Below are 16518 nucleotides of genomic sequence, written 5' to 3'. Positions count from 1 at the left end.
GAAGAAATTGGACAGCCATTTATCCAGAATGGCATAGGGTCTCCTGCTTGAGTAGGGGGCTGGACTAGAAGACCTCCATGGTCCCTTCCAACTCTTTTATTCTATGATGGTCTCCTGCCTGAACAGGGGGTTGGACTAGAGGACCTCCAAGGTCCCTTCCAGCTGTTATTCTGTAAGGGTCTCCTGCCTGAGCAGGGGGCTGGACTAGAAGACCTCCATGGTCCCTTCCAACTCTTTTATTCTATGATGGTCTCCTGCCTGAACAGGGGGTTGGACTAGAGGACCTCCAAGGTCCCTTCCAGCTGTTATTCTTTAAGGGTCTCCTGCCTGAGCAGGGGGCTGGACTAGAAGACCTCTGAGGTCCCTTCCAGCTCTGTTGTTCTGGCATCTCCCCATCTAAGAACCGACTGGAGAAAGGTTACCCCTAGCTGCATATGTAAGCCTAAAACAAACCAACAAACTAGGGTTTAGCCCTGATTTGGAACTCTGAAAACATTCGACCGAGATGACTCCCCCCCCCAAAAAGGGGGGAAAATATAATTGTCCCCCTCAATAAGAGACTGAGCGTTAAGAGGGGAACTCTGGAGCAGATGGAACGGACACCATCCACCATGCAGGTTGTCATTAACATTTCGGTCTTCCTAACTCTGCTCTTCTCCCCGGGTGCGGATCCTGCGCACGTTGTCTTGAAGCCAAAAGGGGAAGCTTTGTGGTTCTGCCTACCCTCAACCCCCCTCCCCGCCCCCCAATCCCCACCCCCATGACACCCTCTCCTGCTGAACAGCAGCTGGCCACCATCTTGGTACCAAGCCAACCGCTGCTTTCCTCCAAGCCTCTTCCTTCAGAGGCAGATTAGTCAGTCCTTATCTCCTGCTCTTCCAGAGGCCTTTTAGCATCTGTCTCCTCACTAGGGACTGCAACCCGCTTCTCTTCCTCCCCCCCAAATTCGGTCTGAAGAGAGCTGTACCCTTCTTACCAAGGACAGGACAGCCCACCCCCTCTTTGGCAAGCTGGGCCTTGGTGGACCCCCTGCCCTGGCCATTCCTCCACTGGGAACGGTTTAAAGGGCCTTCCCAAATTTCTCTGTCCCCCCAACCCCACCCCTTCAGTAAGATTCGAAGCCGCTTTGGTTTCAAAGTCCACCCAGCCCCCAAACCCAACAACGCCCGGTCAGATACCTCCAGGAAAAATAATAATAATAATAAAATTCACCAAGCAGGCAAGACGGCCACCGTTATCTGGTCTCCACTATCTGGTCTTACTAAAAAGCAGAGACGTCACCCTGCCGACAAAAGTGCCTATAGTCAAGGCTGTGGTCTTCCCAGTTGCAATGTATGGCTGTGAAAGTTAGACCATAAGAAAGGCCGAGCGCCAAAGAATGGAGGCCTTTGAACTATGGTGCTGGAGAAGACTCCTGCGAGTCCCTTGGACTGCAAGGCGATCAAACCAGTCAGTCCTGGAGGAGATCAACCCTGACTGCTCTTTAGAAGGCCAGATCCTGAAGTTGAAACTCAAATACTTTGGCCACCTAATGAGAAGGAAGGACTCACTGGAGAAGAGCCTCATGCTGGGAAAGATTGAGGGCAACAGAAGAAGGGGACGGCAGAGAATGAGGTGGCTGGATGGAGTCACTGAAGCAGGAGGCGTGAGCTTAAATGGACTCCAGAAGGTGGTAGAGGACAGGAAGGCCTGGAGGAACGTTGTCCATGGGGTCGCGATGGGTCGGACACGACTTCGCAGCTAACAACAACAACAATAACTGGTCTTAAAAGAGGCAGCCATCCCGTAATTACGCGAGCTTCACCTTACGTCGTCAGGAAGTTTACTGGCGCAGAATTGATTTTTCTCCCAAGGCACATTTTTCCCCCTCTCTCCCTCACCCCCCAAAAACCAAGGTGATACAACTCTGGTCACAAAATGAGTCTGGTCTGAAGAGGTCCCGGAACATCTGCCTGGTGGGACATCCATCCCCTTCTCCAAGTCCGGAGATGACGGGGCTCGGCAGGAACCACGGGAGGCTCAGCGGCCTACTTTGTTATCCCCCAGGACGAAGGGGAGGGTCCCAGAGCTGCAGCTTTTGCTGCGCTTGCTCTTCCGCCCCCATGCCAGGAGACCCCCGGCGGCTTTGCTGGGCAGGGGGGACTTGCGGCTGTTCTCCTTGTTGCTTTTCAGCAAAGCAGCCGCTCCGGACGATGTGGCTGTCGGTTTCTTGTCCAACTTCTGGAGGGTAGGAAAACAGAATAGAAGAATAACTTTATTATTGCCACTTTAAATGTACCTTAATACATTTAAGATGAGATTTTCGTTGCATGCAGTTCCCAAAGGGTGACCACCTCCAATATACACTGCAAAAACGCGATCAAAATAATAATAATAATAATAATAATAATAATAATAATAATAATAATAATAATAATAACAACAACAACAACAACAATAACAACAACAACAATAATAATAACAACAACAGCAGCAACATCTGGCAGACTGTGCAATGATTAATAATAATAAACATAATAGAGAATAGAATAGAATAGAATAGAATAGAATAGAATAGAATAGAATAGAATAGAATAGAATAGAATAGAATAGAATAGAATAGAATAGAATGGAATGGTAGGGTAGGGTGGAGTAGAGTAGAGTAGAGTAGAGTAGAGTAGAGTAGAGTAGAATAGAATAGAATAGAATAGAATAGAATAGAATAGAATAGAATAGAATAGAATAGAATAGAATAGAATAGAATAGAATAGAATAGAATAGAATAGAACTGGAAGGGACCCTGGAGGTCTTCTAGTCCAGCCAAAGGCACACAGAACGCTGTTACCTTCCCACCATGGTGGTCCCTATTTTTCTACTTGCATTTTTACGTGCTTTCGAACTGCTAGGTTGGCAGAAGCTGGGACGCGTAACAGGCGCTCACTCTGCTACGCGGCACTCGGGATTCGACCCACCAAACTGCCGACCTTCTGATCGACAGGCTCAGCGTCCTAACCCACTGAGCCACCGCGTCCCTAGGGCTTTATAAAGCGGTGCTAATACTTCGCGTGATCTTGATTCTATGCCTCTGTTTATGCAACCCAGGATTATTAGTTTTTTGGGCTGCTGCTGCACACAGCTAGCTCATGGTCAAGTGATCGTCCACTAGGACTCCAAGGTCCCTCTCACAACTGTTTTTATTAAATAATTAAACATTAAATAATAATAATGATAAATATTAAATAATAATGATAAATATTAAATAATAGTAATAATAGTAATAGTTTTTGTTGTTGTTGTTGTTGTTATTATTATCATTATTATTATTATTTACCGACATGCACACACATATATGATCCAGAGAAACAACACCGTTGTCAGAATCCATTTATATCATATTCATAAATGTATGTTTAAAACATTATTCCATGGATTCTGCCATCTCCCGAAGAGAAGAGAATGGATGTGTATTGAACCGGTATTAGGCATTTCAAAAGAAAGGAGAAGCCTTTTGAACTGGGGAAACAAAAGGGAGGGCTAGCATCTGGCTTGTGTCACGGAAGAGAGCAATAAACATGAAAGGTCCTAAGTTCCTTCTTCCCAGGAGAGGGATGATACGAGAGAAAGGATGGGGGACTGACCAAATGGGGCTAAAGGGGGGTTAAACCGGGAACTCTATATAAGGGTTAGTTCGTGTAATAATATTAAGTCCTGTCTCGTTTCCTACAACCAAGCATGTCATAGTAAAGATTCTTTTTGGAATAGACTTGACTCCAAGAATTTTGTCTTCCTAAGACGTGGTTTGGGGTGGGTCCTGACAACCGTCTACTCCAGGTATATACAGATACATGGTAAGAAAAACAAATCTTGTGAGTTTACCAGACAGAGAAAAAGGAAGGGCAGAATGATCAAGAAGAGGTTCAGTCTTCGCCTTACGACCACGACTGAGGTCCAAATTTCTGTGGCTAAGCGAGATGTTTGTTTAAGGGACTTTGACGACTCCATTTTACGACTTTTCTCGCCCCAGTTCTTAAGGGAATCAGTGCACTTATTCAGTTAGTAACCTGGTTCTTAAGTGGCTTCCCCCCCCCCCCGCTTGAAGGTAGCAAAAGGGGATCCCGGGACCACGGGTGACTGCAACCGTCGTAACTGCGAACCAGTTGCCAAGCGTCCCAATTTTGATCACGTGACCACGGGGGAATAATGTGATGGTCATAAGGGTGAAAAACAGCCGCAAGTCACTTGTTTCAGGGCCCTCGTGAACTACGTGCAAAAGATGGCAATCCTTAAGAGACACCCCCCCCTCAAGGTTCCAGAACCACTGGGTTCCTGTTCTGTCCCAGCCTACGTAGGTCCTTGTTACTTCAAATGGCAACCCCCTAATTTAGCAGTAGACTGGATAAATAAACCCCTTTTACAGACCTTGTCCACAAACAGAACAGAGCAGGAGCCAAAACAAGAAACAACTCACTGGTAACATAAACAGACCATCATCTCTTGACACAGAGGTTCTTTGCAAAGGGTTGCCTCCAGCAACCAGCCCTGCCCACACGTTCCCTTTTTGTTAGGCAGCCCCCGAGGCCTGGCTTCTCACTGCTTTCTCCTCCTCCCCTGGAGTCGCCCCATTGCCTCCCTCTGACTTACTCGTGTGACCTGTCTACATTTCCGAGCGTCTCTGAGGTCTTCCAGCTGTGCTTCCTCCGAGTCTGACTCATCCTCCCAGGCCAGCTGGCTTTCAGCTTGACCAGGAGTGGAGGGGCCAGGTTCTTCCTCACTTTGTAAGTCTGGTAACTCATCAGAGCCTTCCTCTGACTCTGATGGCTCCCCAGGCCCCTCCTCCTCCTCCTCCTCCTCCTCTGATTTCCTGGACTCAGCTGCCAGGAGGATCACAGGCTGGCAGGGAATCACAACAGTTCCACCCTACCCCATCATCCACCGCCCCCGCCTCCCCCTTGCCTTACCACGCTCTGTCCTTCTGGGGGCAGCAGAGTGATGACGCCCACCTTCACCCCCTCCTCTCCGGCCACCTTCAGCAGCTGCACCACATCGGCATGCTTGGACCACCGGCAATCTTGACCGTTGATGGAGACAATGTAGTCCCCTTCCTTCAAGCCAGCTTCCTGTCGAGACAGAAGTGGGGGTGATTTGCTGGAGTTCGTTCAGATGGGGGGGAGGGGGGAAAGGCTGGGGAGTGGGGGGAGGGGAGGGAGACCTTGGGGAAGGTCAGCCAGGAAAGAGCGGCGCAAGATGGACACGCTGCAGGAGGGACACGGAAAAAAAGGTAGGGTTGGAAACACATCACCGAATTAGCCCCACCAAAACAATCCCCCCCCTCTTGTTTGCCATCTGGCAGCTGGTCTTCTGGACACCCAGCATCGCCGGGATCGGTTTACCCCTCGCGGTTCATGGCGGCTGACAGACTATCCTTCTCGGCCATTAATTTTGCATACTTTCCCTTTGAGGTTCCTCATGGTGGCCGAGGTCTCTTCCTTCTTTGTTGACTTGGGTGATGAAGTAAGTCCTTGTGTTTTGCGTCCGGGGACTCAGGTTCCACCTATCTGTTTTCCTAGACCCCAAAGTTCTTAGAGAAACATCTGTTGTGTAGATGCACGGACACGGCTCTTGTTGGCCAAAGACCAACCTAATTGGCCAAGAACCAACTGACCGAGTGTTCTTCAGCTTCTACTGAATGTCTCCCAGCATCAGATTTCCATCCTGACCCAAGACTGCCCCTGTCAGCTGCCTTCTTATGCTTGCTTGTGTGCTTTGACAGTCTGCGTGAACTCTGGGGAGGGAGGATGGGAGGGAGAAGGCTTGGGGGAAAGCGAAAGTAACTTCTATATCTCCCTGAGATGCTGCTTTAAGGTCACCTGGCTGGGAGAAGAAAGCATACCGACCTACGCTTGAAGTCATCGTTCTGAAAGCATCTCGCTTCAACTCGCTTCATCATATGAAGGGGTCAGTGATGGGAAGCCACTAAGAGAGATTTGGGCGGGTGACTCTCAGCTCTGGCTAGGCATTACTGCAACGCGCTTGGCTTCTAATAAAACGATACAGTCCTCGACAAATGGCACCAAGGGCTGGCAGGTCTGACGGCCCCTCCAAAACACACTGGGGATAACCTATAAGATCTCCAAAGCAACCTGGACTCCACCTTGGCTGTTACAGGACTGGGCAACTCACCGCCGCGCAGCCACCAGCGATGATCCCAGCGACCAGGACTGGAGAATCGCCGCGGAGGGTGAATCCAAAGCCGTTTGCTCCACGGAGCAAGTGCACCGTCCGTGTGGGATGCCACTTATTTTTGGCAGAGAAAATGGACAGGGGCCCCTGGGGGAAAAAAATAACAACAGATGATGGTGAACCAGGGGACAGGGAGAGATGGGGCTGGGTTGAGCAACCAGGACGAAATTGTTCAGACATTACACTACTTAGCAGAAGGGAAAATTTGTAGCTCAGGGCTGAATTTGGTGCTCTCTGAGCTTCGCTGTTTTCTTGCAGAAGTTTCATGACCCAATTAGGGAGCATCATCAGTGCTAGAAGAATGTGCAGTTTGCAGAGAAGAGGAGGAGGAGGAGGACTGTGGGGTCCTTGATGCTCTCTACGCTCGGCTGTTTTCTTGCAGACATTTCATGACCCAACTAGGGAACATCATCAGTGCTGGAAGGGAGTGGGATTTGCAGGGAGGAGGAGGAGGAGGAGGAGGAGGAAGAGGAAGAGGAGGAGGAGGACAACGAATATGGAGTCCTTAATGCTCTCTGAGCTTGGTTGTTTTCTTGCAGATGTTTCATGACCCAATTAGGGAATATTATCAGTGCTAGAAGGGAGGGGAAGTTGCAGAGAGGAGGAGGAGGAGGAGGAGGAGGAGGAGGAGGAGGAGGAGTAGAACCTAACCAGAGAGCATCATCAGGGCTAAAGGGAATGGGGTTGGCAGGGAGGAAGAGGAGGAGGAGGAGGAAGAGGAGGAGGACGACGACTATGGATCCTTGGTGATGTCTGAGCTTGGTTGTTTTCTTGCAGATGTTTCATGACCCAATTAGGCAACATTATCAGTGCTAGAAGGGAGTGGGGTTTGCTCTCTAGAGATTAGAGATCTAAAAATTAATATCAAGACTAGACCAACTATCAAACAACAAACCAACAGCCTAATCAAGGAACTACCAAGAATCCCCCCACCAACAGTGACAGTGACCACTAATGTATAAAATAACAACAACCCTCACTCCCTTCTAGCACTGATGATGTTCCCTAGTTGGGCCATGAAACGTCTGCAAGAAAACATCCAAGCTCAGAGGGCACCAAGGACCCCCCCCTCCTCCTCCTCCTCCTCTTCTTCTTCTTCCTTCTTCCTCCTCCTCCTCCTCCTCCTCCTCCTCCTCTCCTCAAACCCCCCTCCCTTCTAGCACTGATGATGTTCTCTAGTTGGGTCATGAAACGTCTGCAAGAAAACCGCCCAACTCAGAGGGGACCAAGGAGTCCACATTACACCTGTCACCCTGATCACTCTTCCCCATTAACTAACACTCACAGAAAGATCCTTCTCCAAGGCCTATTGAACCAATGTGGTCAAGAGCCTCTGACAGACTGTTCTCCACAACTAACTTCATCTCCTTTGGATTTCTGCATGCTCATGGCTACTCCTGCTTCACTGGGCGGTAAATTTTGAAGTTTAGTTACCACTCGGGCAGCAGAGAAACAGCCAAGGAGAAGATCGTTCTTCTTTTGAGAGGATACCAAAGCCTCCTATACTTTGGTGATGGGACACGAGGAGGTGTGACCTAGACACAATTATTCCACTTGTCCAAGCTGAGAAAAGTAGAACGGAAAGATAACGTAGGGGTTGAATGTCAAAATCTTCGGAAGAGCTACCGATTATACCCCTGACCAAGTTGAGGGAAGGATGGACAGAATCAAGGATAGGATGAAACTGTCCTTGCAACAGCTATTAATGATTGCTGGAGACAAGGTGCGGTGGTGAAGGTTGGTTCTTGCAATCTCCTGGACTTAGAATGGACTTGACAGCAACTAAGTCTATCCGGAAGCCCCAATTTTACTCCATCAGCTTGTGTCCATCAACTTTCCTGGGTCAAAGTGGGAGAAGCACGCATTGATGTGCACAAGTGTCCACTGGAAAATCACAACACACAGGATATTTTTTTTGGCCCCGATTCTTTGAAGGCAGGACTTTCTGCTGTCCGCACAAACACAGTCCTCTTGCAGGAGGCATCAAACTTACCAGCCTATGAAAGATGTCTGTGACTTTCACCTTGGAGAAGTTGGGAGATTTGATTTCGGGTCTCTGGTGTGTTTTGGCTAGAAAAACACAAGAAGAGGGGGGAAACGTTACAACTTGGGAACTTGGTTTGTTCCACACTTTGGTTCACCGTGAAGACGGACCTAAAATGACAAAAGTGTGTTTTCTACGCATCTAAATACAGAATTTGACCCTTGGGCAAGTTCCTCGTCCTTCAGCCTTAGAACATTTCAGAACTTCTTTGTAAAATCCCGTTGTTTTAACATCTTTTTCATGTCTTGTTTGAATTTGCAGATTTTACAAAGAACAGACAGAATTTGATGAGATCCTGCTCAAAAAACACATGAAAAGTTGATTCAGAAACTCTATATAGATTTCTGTTAAACTTAAAGATGGAGGAAGAACAAGTAAAAGAAACAAGGATAACTTGGGCAAAGAACTTTGGATATAATATAGAATTAGAAGATTGACAAAAAAGTTATGGGAAAGAAATATTAAATTAACTAAAGCAGTGGCGTATAAAGAAAACATTTCAGAACTTCTGAAAAAAAAGCTGGGAGGAGAATTAGAATTTCAGAAGCCATGACAGGAGAGTCGATAGCAGTCTTCCAATACCTCAGGGGCTGCCCCAAAGAAGAGGCAGTCAAGCTATTTTCCAAAATGCCCGAAGGCAGGACAAGAAGCAACGGATGGAAACGAATCAAGGAGAGAAGCAGCCTAGAACTAAGGAGAAAATGTCTAGTTTAACGAAGTGAAGGACCAGGGGGGACATAATAGCAGCCTTCCAGTATCTCAGGAGCTGCCCCAAAGAAGAGGGAGTCAAGCTATTCTCCAAAGCACCCGAAGGCAGGACAAGAAGCAACGAATGGAAACCAATCAAGGAGAGAAGCAACCTGGAACTAAGGAGAAACTTCCTGACAGTCAGAACAATCAACCGGTGGAACAGAAGCAGTGAATTCTCCAACACTGGAAATTTTTAAGAAGAGACTGTCCGAAATGGTATAGGGTTTCCTGCGTGAGCAGGGGGTTGGACTAGATGACCTCCAAGGTCCCTTCCAACTTTATATTATTACTACTACTACTAGTACTACTACTACTACTACTATTATTATTATTATTATATTATTATTATTATTATTATTATTATTATTATTATTATTATTATTATTATCATTATTATTATTATTATTATTATTATTTATTACAATTCAGTGAGCATAATCAGTCCTTTGATCCTTCATGAGACACTAAAGCAAGATGTCTTTGATACCGATCAATGGAGGTCATGGTTGAACCCAACCTTGTTGTGTTGTCTGCTCCAAAAGCTGTTGTTACATGAAAATGTAATGTCTGTCACTTGGGGGTCATGCTGGACTCATGGTTACTATCGGAAGGGCAGGTGGAAGCTGTGGCCAAGGGGTCTTCACCCCGTTTTGGTCAACATGTTAACCCCAACCCATCTGGACATGGTGACTCTCATTCCTGTCCTTGTCATCACAGGGTAAATTACTGCAATGTATGGCAAGTGTCACCACCCTTGAAGACTGACCCGAAACTTTTAAGTATGAGATAGTAGATGTAAAGAGGAAGAGAGAGAGGAAGCATTAAATGTGGAAATAAAAGATACTTTGTTTATTAAATTTAAGATTTTAAGATAGTGAAAATTATCAGAAAATCAGAATATTATATTGCATTACTAGCTTGTCGATGTAGATGGTAAGAGGTGTATCCTGGACACCAAACTTTGGGAGGAATTGTGATAAAGGAGTTGGGGGGTCATTAAAATTTGGAAATGATAGTTATTAAACATTAAATTTAAATATTAATGGAAAATTAAAAATGAGAAAAATTGATTAGGTCAATCGTTGATCGTCTAAAAGATTGACAGCTAAAGCAACTAAGACACATCTAAACGAAAAATTACTGATAAATGCTAGAAAGTTATTTTCCATATGATTGATAGAACAAGAATTGCATTAGTTTAAATATGAGACAGCAGATAGTAAAGGAGAAAGGGGGGGAATGGCGATTGTAATAATTTGAGATCTGTACTAATGATATCTATGTGTAATAGAATTATTGTACTCAGCCGCCACATTGCTTTTCAAACATTTAAATGTAATATTAGAAAATCAATAAAAAATATTTTTTTTAAAAAAAGATTGATCAGAAACTAGAATTGGAGCCGGCTGGAGCTACTTGCATGCCAAGAGGCCACAACTGTTACAGCTACCTGGCATCTATGTTGTGGGTGTTGTATTACATGAGATTTCCAGGCACAATTCCAAGTATTAATTTAACCTTTCAAGCCCTGCATGGCTTCGCTCTTAGATCTTAGATCTTAGATATTGGATACGACTTCGTCTAGTGAAAAGAAAGATTAGGAGGGACCCAATAGCAGTCTTCCAGTATTTGAGGAGCTGCCACAAAGAAGAGGGGTGTGTGGCTGGGGGTGTCAACTTATTTTCCAAAGCACCTGAAGGCAAGACAAGAAATAATGGATGGAAACTAATCAAGGAGAGAAGCAACCTGGAAAAGCTTCCTAACAGAGAGAACAATTAACCAGTGGAACAGCTTGCCACCAGAAGTTGTAGGTGGTCCATTCAAGGGGATTTTTTAACAAGAGATTGGACAGCCATTTATCTGAGTTGGTATAGGGTCTCCTGCATGAGCAGGGGGCTGGACTAGATGACCTCCAAAGTCCCTTCCAACTCTTGTTATTCTCTTATTATCCCAATTTTACCCCTTTTTGAGCCAAAGGGATTATTCATTTGAGGGTCAGGGATAGCAAAGGCCAAATTTCTCTAAGTTCACCGAAAAAACAAAAGCTAAAAAAAAATAAAATCCCAGTTGCAGGAATTGGGTATGGCTACTCTACAGAAAAGAAGGATTAGGGGTGACATGATAGCAGCATTTCAATATCTCAGGGGCAGCCCCAAAGAAGAGGGAGTCAAGCTATTCTCCAAAGCTCCTGTGGGCAGGACAAGAAGCAACGGATGGAAACTAATCAAGCAACCTGGAACTAAGGAGAAATTTCCTATCAGTGAGGACAATTAACCAGTGGAACTACCTGCCTCCAGAAGCGGTGAATGCTCCAGCACTGGAAGCTTTTAAGAAGAGACTAGACAGCCATTTGTCTGAAATGGTATAAGATTTCCTGCCTGAGCAGGGGTTTGGACTAGATGACCTCCAAGGTCCCTTCCAACTCTATTTTCTGTTTTCAGATCCGGACAAGGTTAGCACTGGCTGCCACCTGATGGATCGCAAACTCTTGGGAGACAAAGTTGAATCCATATCCACTTGTCCACTTACCGTCATGGTTCCGACAGACAGAGACAAATAAAGCAGAACTCCGAGGCTTGCGAATCCCTCAAAGAACATGTTTATTGGTTACGAAGTATCAGCACAGTCAAGAGTGAAACCAAGTCTGGATACACATGTAACAATTTCCCAATGCAAAGTTAAAAATCCCACTCATAAAACTGTGCAAGCAATTCACGTTCCCCAATGCAATCATTTGGCAGGCTCGGGAGCAACAGACGACCTTGGTTCCCACGGGACAAAAGATTATTATGACTAGCAAAGCATCTGGGCAGTGTTGTGATTCAGTGTCAGCCTGTGCTCCCAGCAGCTGAGTCCGAGGAATCTGAGGAGGAGGAGGAGGGGTTTGGAGAGCCTTCGGTGTCGGAGGGAGGCTCTGATGCACTACAGGACTCTCAGCCTGGCCCCTCCAGTTGTGTTCCCCACGAGGTTCAGCTGTGTGAGGAGGAGGGGTCGGACTCAGAGGAGTCACAGCTGAATCTGTTCAGAGACACTAGAAGCAGAAGGCAATCCAGCAGAGCAGAGAAAATCAATGAGGCAACTCAGTGAGAGGAGGAGGAGAAGGCAGTGAGAAGCCAGGCCTTGGGGCAGATAATAAAAGGGGAAGGTGTGGGCGGGGCTGGTTGCTGAAGGCAACCGTTTGGAGACATTCTAAGGGAATCCTGGTCTGTTCTTGCTAATCTGTTTGACTCTTGTTTGTTGACTCTTGTTGGATGTTTTGAATCATTTATTGAAGAAAATACTCTGCTGCTTTTTTTGTTTGAAAGACTTTATCATTTTGGAACTGTACATAAATTTGGGTTGGGTTTTTCCCCCCCAGCCTATTAATCTGTCAAAAGGAAAAAGGGGTTGTCCCTGTCACACAAACAGGGCCGGTCGTAGGCTGGAACAGAACAGCTTTTGCCCCCTCCCTCTTTTCTCTGTGGAAAACCAGAAGGCGCAGGAAAATGGCTGCAGCCGTGCTCAGCTGCAGCGCTGACACTTACGATGAATGTCGGGGGCTTCTGCCGTTTCAAAGAAATCTTCCTCATGGTCAATTTCGGAATATTTGCTGAGGGAACGTTTGTGGGCCAGCGAGAGAACCTCCTGCAGGATATCCATCTTCCTTAGGATTTTGCACAAACTATGGATCCTCATGGCCTCCTCATGCTTGATAATGGCTTTCTTGAGGTGAGCCTTCCCTGTAAAAACACAACGCATGTCCGCATTGGAGAACTAGAACCCACAGCCCCAACACCAGCCTTTGTGTGTTGGCCACTGGTTGATAACACCTGGAATACTACATCTAGTTTTGGTCACCACACTATAAAAAAAAACCAGATGTTGAGACTTTGGAGAAAAAAGTACAAAGAAGAGCAACTAAGACGATCCAAGGCCTGGAGACTAAAAGATATGAAGAACAGTTGCAGGATTTGGGGATGGCCAGTCTAGAGAAAAGAAGAACCGGGGGGGACATAATAGCAATATTCCAGGATTTGAGGGGCTGCCCCAAAGAAGAGGGGGTCAAATTATTCTCCAAAGCACCAGAGGGCAGGAGAAGAAGCAACGGATGGAAACTAACCAAGGAGAGAAGCAACCTGGAACTAAGGAGAAACTTCCTGACAGTGAGGACAATCAACCAGTGGAACGCCTTTGCCTTCAGAAGTTGTGAGTGCTCCATCACTGGAGGTTTATAAGAAGAGACTGGACAGCCATTTGACTGAAATGGTATAGGGTCTCCTGCTTGAGCAGGGGGGCTGGACTAGAAGACCTCCAAGGTCCCTTCCAGCTCTATTCTGATTCTGATCCGTCTCATAAAGACCTCGATGCACAAGAAACCTCAAACCTGCCCCATCGGTCAACACAACGGAGAGATTGCCCTAGCGAAATTAACCTCTAAATTTCACCAGTGGGCTAAAAAACAACAACGGTATTCTTACCTTAAATTTAAATAGAATCACGTGAGTAGATGGCACGCACTTAATTTGAAAAAAAAAACACAAACAAAAACGGAAGTAGTTCTACAAGAAGCTCTACAATTCACACCGACAAAAAATTGTTGACTCTTACGGAAGCAAGTCTACATTCTTCCCAGAAGCGGGTTGGGAATGTTGGCACTTCCAGAATCCGCGACAAACAAAACTGTCACAATCCAAAGTTCTGGCGGTTGGCTAGGAGACAAGAGGTCTAAATCAGGGGTTCCTCAACCTTGGCAACCTTGAAGACTTGTGGACTTCAACTCCCAGAATTCCTCAGCCGGCTGAGGAATTCTGGGAGTTGAAGTCCACAAGTCTTAAAGGTTGCCAAGGTTGAGGACCCCTGGTCTAAAATAATAGAAGAACAGAAGAACAGAGTTGGAAGGGCCTTTGAAGTTTGACGACTGTTGGTACATGTCAAGTGCTGGGATTTTGATCACGTGACCCTGGGGATGTGCTGAGGGTCGTAAGTTGTACGTGGCCTTTTCCAGTGACGTGGTAATTTTGAACGGTCACTGAACGAGCAGTTGAGGATCACTGGACACGACTTGCAATCAAGGCCGCGTCCCTGCTCTTGTTTGACATCTTGAGCTCATTCCAGCACCCAGGAAGATATTTTTTTTGGGGGGGGGGAGGGGAAGGTGTCACTCACCCAGTCGCCGGCGAGCTTCCTGGTCTTGCAAAAGGAAGGAAGGAGCCGGTCCTTCCGGCGTGGTGACGTGAAACTGGAGGAATGCTTTTTCATGCTCGGGAAAATGGACCTCCGACGTGGCTGCAGAAATAGAGGAAGTTGGATTGAAAGAAGGGATGGACCTTTCTTGGTTTAGTCCAGGGGTGGGGAACGAGGCCCCCCCCCGTTTATGACTTGTGGACTTCAACTCCCAGAATTCCTGAGCCAGCAAGATAGATTAGAACAGGGATGGGGAACTAGGCCACCCCTTTATGACTTGTCGACTTCAAATCCCGGAGGTCTATGGAGCTTCTCCATCATCCGGCTCGTAGTTATCCCAAAGGTGCTTCTTCACGAGGCAACTGGACTTACCTGTTTTTCTTTGAAGAGGTTTCCCTTCTCATCCAAGAAGCTTCTTCAGCTCTGACTGGATGGTGGGGGAATGGAAGGATTTATACTCCTTGCAGACAGCTGGTCATTTGCATCCTTTTAGAGGGTCGTTGAGGCCACTTGGAGGTTTATGGAAGCCCACATTTTGGACACAGAGGACCACTGGTTTGAAAGAGGGGTCAAAGAGGCCATCTGTCTCCCAACTGAACAGCCCTCCCTCAAGAGAGGGGGAGGGATACGACATCCTCTATCTCCAGTCTACAACACAGCCCATTCAGCGGTTCCATGAAGGCTCCACACCCATTTTCACCACACAGGTGACCCTGAGGACACAGGTAAACCTCCCAGCGGCCTCAACGGCTCTCTAAAAGGATGCAAATGACCAGCAGTCTGCAAGGAGTGTAAATCCTTCCACGCCCCACCATCCAGCCACAGCCGAAGAAGCTTCTTGGATGGGAAGCGAAACGTCTTCAAAGAAAAACAAGAAAGTCCAGTTGCCTCCTGAAAAAAGCACCTTTGGGATATAAATCCCAGAATTTCTGAGCCAGTAATGCTGGCTCAGGATTTCTGGGAGTTGAAGTCCACGAGTGATGAAGGGGCCATAGTACCCCCATGCTGGCTCAGGATTTCTGGGAGTTGAAGTGCACAAGTCATGAAGGGGCCATAGTTCCCCCATGCTGGCTCAGGAATTCTGGGAGTTGAAGTCCACACGCCATGGAGGGGCCATAGTTCCCCCATGCTGGCTCAGGAATTGTGGCAGTTGAAGTCCACGAGTCATGAAGGGGCCATAGTTCCCCCATGCTGGCTCAGGAATTCTGGGAGTTGAAGTCCACAAGTCATGAAGGGGCCATAGTTCCCCCATGCTGGCTCAGGAATTGTGGCAGTTGAAGTCCACGAGTCATGAAGGGGCCATAGTTCCCCCATGCTGGCTCACGAATTCTGGGAGTTGAAGTGCACGAGTCATGAAGGGGCCATAGTTCCCCCATGCTGGCTCAGGAATTCTGGGAGTTGAAGTCCACAAGTCATGAAGGGGCCATAGTTCCCCCATGCTGGATCAGGAATTCTGGGAGTTGAAGTCCACAAGTCATGAAGGGGCCATAGTTCCCCCATGCTGGATCAGGAATTCTGGGAGTTGAAGTCCACAAGTCATGAAGGGGCCATAGTTCCCCCATACTGGCTCAGGAATTCTGGGAGTTGAAGTGCACAAGTCATGAAGGGGCCATAGTTCCCCCATGCTGGCTGAGGAATTCTGGGAGTTGAAGTCCACGAGTCATGAAGGGGCCATAGTTCCCCCATGCTGGCTGAGGAATTCTGGGAGTTGAAGTCCATGAGTCATGAAGGGGCCATAGTTCCCCCATGCTGGCTCAGGAATTCTGGGAGTTGAAGTGCACAAGTCATGAAGGGGCCATAGTTCCCCCATGCTGGCTCAGGAATTCTGGGAGTTGAAGTCCACGAATTATGAAGGGGCCATAGTTTCCCTCATGCTGGCTGAGGAATTCTGGGAGTTGAAGTCCACAAGTCATGAAGAGGCCATGGTTCCCCCCTGCTGGCTGAGGAATTCTGGGAGTTGAAGTCTGCAAGTTATGAAGGGGCCATAGTTCCTTGACCAGCGTAGAAGCCAACCAAATCAATATGAAATCTCTTCTTTCAGACCAGGAATGGTTGGAATGGGGTGAAAGGATCACGGATCCTGTTGCCTTAGCGATCTCTAGGACCCGGCTGGACAACTGCGGCCTGCGGACTTCAACTCCCAGAATTCTCTGCCTCAGGTATTCAGGGAGTTGAAGTCCAGAAGTCATCAAGGGTCCGTAATTCTCCACCTCTGGCTTAGACGCTCAGGAATAACATCTCTGAGGGGAAGGGGTCCGGAAAATGAGGGGGGGGGGTACCCCCAACTTTCCTTTAAAAACTTCAGGAGAGGGATAAAGCAAGGTAGTGCAGCTCTCCTAGCA

General features: G+C 47.2%; 1 protein-coding gene across 3 annotated transcripts in view; it reads right to left on the bottom strand.

Moving 5' to 3' along the window:
- Positions 1-1900: 1900 nt before the first annotated feature.
- RHPN1 (rhophilin Rho GTPase binding protein 1) overlaps positions 1901-16518 on the bottom strand; it is a 38275-nt gene continuing 23657 nt past the window's right edge. Inside the window, exons 10-15 of one of the 3 annotated variants that reach the window (XM_081323052.1) lie at positions 14159-14278; positions 12538-12732; positions 8213-8289; positions 6160-6306; positions 4938-5096; positions 1901-2220 (exon numbers count right to left, since the gene is read on the bottom strand). In XM_081323052.1, coding sequence (XP_081179178.1) covers positions 2020-2220; positions 4938-5096; positions 6160-6306; positions 8213-8289; positions 12538-12732; positions 14159-14278 — 899 coding nt within the window. In that variant the 3' untranslated portion in view covers positions 1901-2019. Of the gene's footprint in view, positions 2221-4932; positions 5097-6159; positions 6307-8212; positions 8290-12537; positions 12733-14158; positions 14279-16518 lie in introns of those variants that run through there. The other 2 variants (XM_081323053.1, XM_081323054.1) reach the window with 2 other exon arrangements.

Source organism: Vipera berus (assembly GCF_964194415.1).
Source record: "Vipera berus genome assembly, chromosome: 3".
Lineage (NCBI taxonomy): Eukaryota > Metazoa > Chordata > Lepidosauria > Squamata > Viperidae > Vipera > Vipera berus.
Note: the sequence above shows the minus strand (reverse complement) of the source record. Positions and strands in the feature narration are given on the sequence as shown.